Source organism: Epinephelus moara, chromosome 20 (genome assembly GCF_006386435.1).
Source record: "Epinephelus moara isolate mb chromosome 20, YSFRI_EMoa_1.0, whole genome shotgun sequence".
In the NCBI taxonomy this organism is placed as follows: Eukaryota; Metazoa; Chordata; class Actinopteri; order Perciformes; family Serranidae; genus Epinephelus; species Epinephelus moara.
In genome coordinates this window covers 937,038-940,355 of record NC_065525.1, presented here as the reverse complement: position 1 = coordinate 940,355, position 3,318 = coordinate 937,038, and the positions used below count along the sequence as shown (strand labels likewise).

General features: G+C 43.6%; 1 protein-coding gene across 1 annotated transcript in view; it reads right to left on the bottom strand.

Moving 5' to 3' along the window:
* ntrk3a (neurotrophic tyrosine kinase, receptor, type 3a) overlaps nt 1–3,318 on the bottom strand; it is a 550,968-nt gene that overhangs the window by 40,061 nt on the left and 507,589 nt on the right. Inside the window, exon 15 of the mRNA XM_050073398.1 lies at nt 2,487–2,514. Within this exon, the coding sequence (XP_049929355.1) occupies nt 2,487–2,514 (28 nt within the window). The remainder of the gene's footprint in view (nt 1–2,486; nt 2,515–3,318) is intronic.

Below are 3,318 nucleotides of genomic sequence, written 5' to 3'. Positions count from 1 at the left end.
TTCCTTTCAAATTTTTGTGATATTTGTTTTAACTTACGGGTTTGAGAGTTATACCAAGGAGCGAACTATCTTTGCTTTGTTAACTTCTTTTTAAGAAGAGCTACAGAGTCGAGTGTTGTTCGCAGCGAGCCTACGGCGCTATCAACAAGATGATCAATTCGGGAGAGGTTAAAGTCGGTACGGGAAACCTCTGTTACTGAAGGACATGGTATTGAATTTAACGCCGGAGTAATCATTTCCTTAAATTTTGCGACAGCACTATCTGATAAACATCTAGTATAGTAACTGTTGCTGAGTGGCGTGTAATCGAGTAAAAAGAAATCAAAAGTAATAAAATAATGATCCGATAGCGGGGGATTCTGTGGAAAGACTGTTAGGTTATCAATTTCAATTCCATACGTCAGAACTAGATCGAGGGTATGGTTAAAATAGTGAGTGGGTTCATGTACACCCTGACTGTAGCCAGTGGAGTCTAATAATGAGATAAACGCGGTAGCCAGGGAGTCATTATCGGGAACTGCCCATTGGTTCGACAGCCCATTGGTTCGACATCCCATTGTTCCGACCATATTAAACCGTTCCGAAATCATCATGATGCCCTGTGGTTAAGGTCTAGTTAGGTTTAGGCACAAAAACCACTTTGTTAGGGTCAGGAAAAGATCATGGGGTGGGTTAAAATGAAAAAGAAAGTGACAAACACATAAGCCGTGAGCCTGCTCCGCCTCAAGCCGGTCGCGGTGCACCATATGCCCGCCGCGAGCCGTTCAGCACCGCGGACAGTCAGACTAATGGGATGTCGATCCAATGGGGTGTCGAACCAATGACATGGACCCGTCATTATCAACGTCGACATGAATGTTAAAATTGCCTACAATAATAACTTCATCTGATTTAAGAACTAAACTGGATAAAAACTGCGAGGTTTTCCATGTCGGATGTAAAAGACTAAGAACGAGGCTTTGAAATGAATTATAATCTAGTTTAGGTTTAGGGCTAATTAACACACTAGAGTTAAAAATGGCTGCAACTCCCCCTCCTCGGCCGCTGCCTCGAGGAATGAGAGTATTATTATTACTGGGAGGAGCGGATTCATTTAGACTAACATATTCATCTTGACACAGCCAGGTTTCAGTGAGACTGAGTAAATCAATATGATTATCTGATATTAATTCGTTTACTAACACTGCTTTAGACGATAGAGACCTGATATTTAACAGTCCGCATTTAATTCTCCTGTTTTGTCTTTCTGTCACAGAAGAGGTTTTAATTTTTATGAGGTTGTTATGCACAACTCCTCTTTGTTTAATTTTAGATTTAAATAATTTAGGTGGTCGGGGGACAGACACCGTTTGTATAAAACTATGAAAACTATGGCTGGGTAACTGAACTAGAAGCTCAGAGAGGCGTATAGGACTGCGTCTCCGAGTCCTGGTCTCAACTCTGGGTTGTCAGGGATTTGATTTACTAATAAAGTTTGCCAGGTTCCTAGAAATGAGAGCAGCTCCATCCAAAGTGGGATGAATGCCGTCTCTCCTAATAAGACCAGGTTTTCCCCAGAAAGTTTGCCAATTATTAACGAAACCCACATCGTTTGCTGGACACCACCTGGACAGCCAGCGATTAAATGATGACATGCGGCTAAACATGTCATTAGTGGTCAGATTTGGGAGGGGTGCAGAGAAAACTACGGAGTCCGACATCATTTTTGCATATTCACACACCGAGGCAATATTAATTTCAGTGACCTCCAATTGGCGTAATCGGGTGTCATTGCCCCCGACGTGAATAACACTCTTACTGAATCCGCTCTGGCCCCAGGGATACATTTGACTATGGCCGTTGGTGTTGCTAACTTAACGTTCCTCAGAATAGAGCTGCCAATAACTAGAGTTTTATCCTCAGCAGGTGTGTCGCTGAGTGGGGAAAAGCAGTTGGAAACGCGAACAGGCTGGTGGTGAACCGTGGGCTTCGGCTTGGAGCTGCGCCTCTCACGAACAGTTACCCAGCCTCCCGGCTGCACGGGTGTTACCGGAGGACCGCTAGCGGAGGCTATGCCATGTGGCTCCGTACCGGCTACAGGGGACTGGCTAACTACCACAGCTAGCTTCTAATTCACTAAGCCTCGCCTCCAACGAAGCAAATAAGCTACACTTGTTACAATTACTACTGTCACTAAAGGAGGCAGAGGTATACCTAAACATTTGGCACACCGAGCAAGAAAGAGCAGGAGAAGCCATCGCTAACTGTAAAGCTAATGTAGCTACCAAGGCTAGTAACGTGCAAACAACAGCTAAGAGATTAACAGGGAACTCGTAAAAAGGAGGAGAGCTATAAGTGCTTAAACAGAACTAGTGTGGGTTAAGACTTGAAGTAGCCTAGATGTTAAAGCAACTGAAGTGAGAAAGCAGAAAGCAGGCTAGTAGAATTCACTAGAGCAGCACAGAGACGCTGTCACAGAAACACCGGAAATGACACAACTCGCTTACCGCAATACCTCAGCACGTCCGCAAACCACTGTCACAGGATGAATGAAGAGAGAGAGCGGTGACAGTAAGAAAGCCGCTGAATCAGATCAATAACATGTCATTTTCTGATTGTTTCACAACGGTTACGTTCAACAGCACAAACTTCCCCACACACCTCCACCCAACCCTGCAGCTCCACCTCAAACCTCAGAGCAACACACAGAGAAAGAAGAATAGGAGTAATTGTCAATTTACTACGTTACCATCTGTCAAGCATAAATATTAATTAAAGCTGCAAGCAGCGTTGGGCGGGACCTCGGCGTCTCGCTGCAGGCCTCCAGCTCACGTAGACAATGTGAATTAGCCTCTCCGTAAGAGTCCAAATATCGATAAAACAAGCAAGTCATTGTCATTTTTGACAATGAACCCATGATTTGGGAATAGAACTTTGATGGCCTCTGAAAACCAAACTACTGATGACATCAATCAGTCAATCAATTTTATGTATAAAGCCCAATATCACAAATCACAATTTGCCCCACAGGGCTTTACAGCATACGACATCCCTCTGTCCTTTGGACCCTCACAGCAGATAAGGGAAAACTCCCTGTAACAGGGGAAAAAAACCAGTAGAAACCTCAGGAAGAGCAAATGAGGAGGGATCCCTCTTCCAGGACGACAGACGTGCAATAGATGACGTACAGAACAGATCAACATAATACATTAACGGTAATATGTATGACACAATGAGACAAAAAGGGAGACAGAGAAAGAGAGAGATGCAGGACAGAAGATAATGTTAATAGCTTACAACAACATTAATGAAAGTAATAATATTATAATTATAATTCTG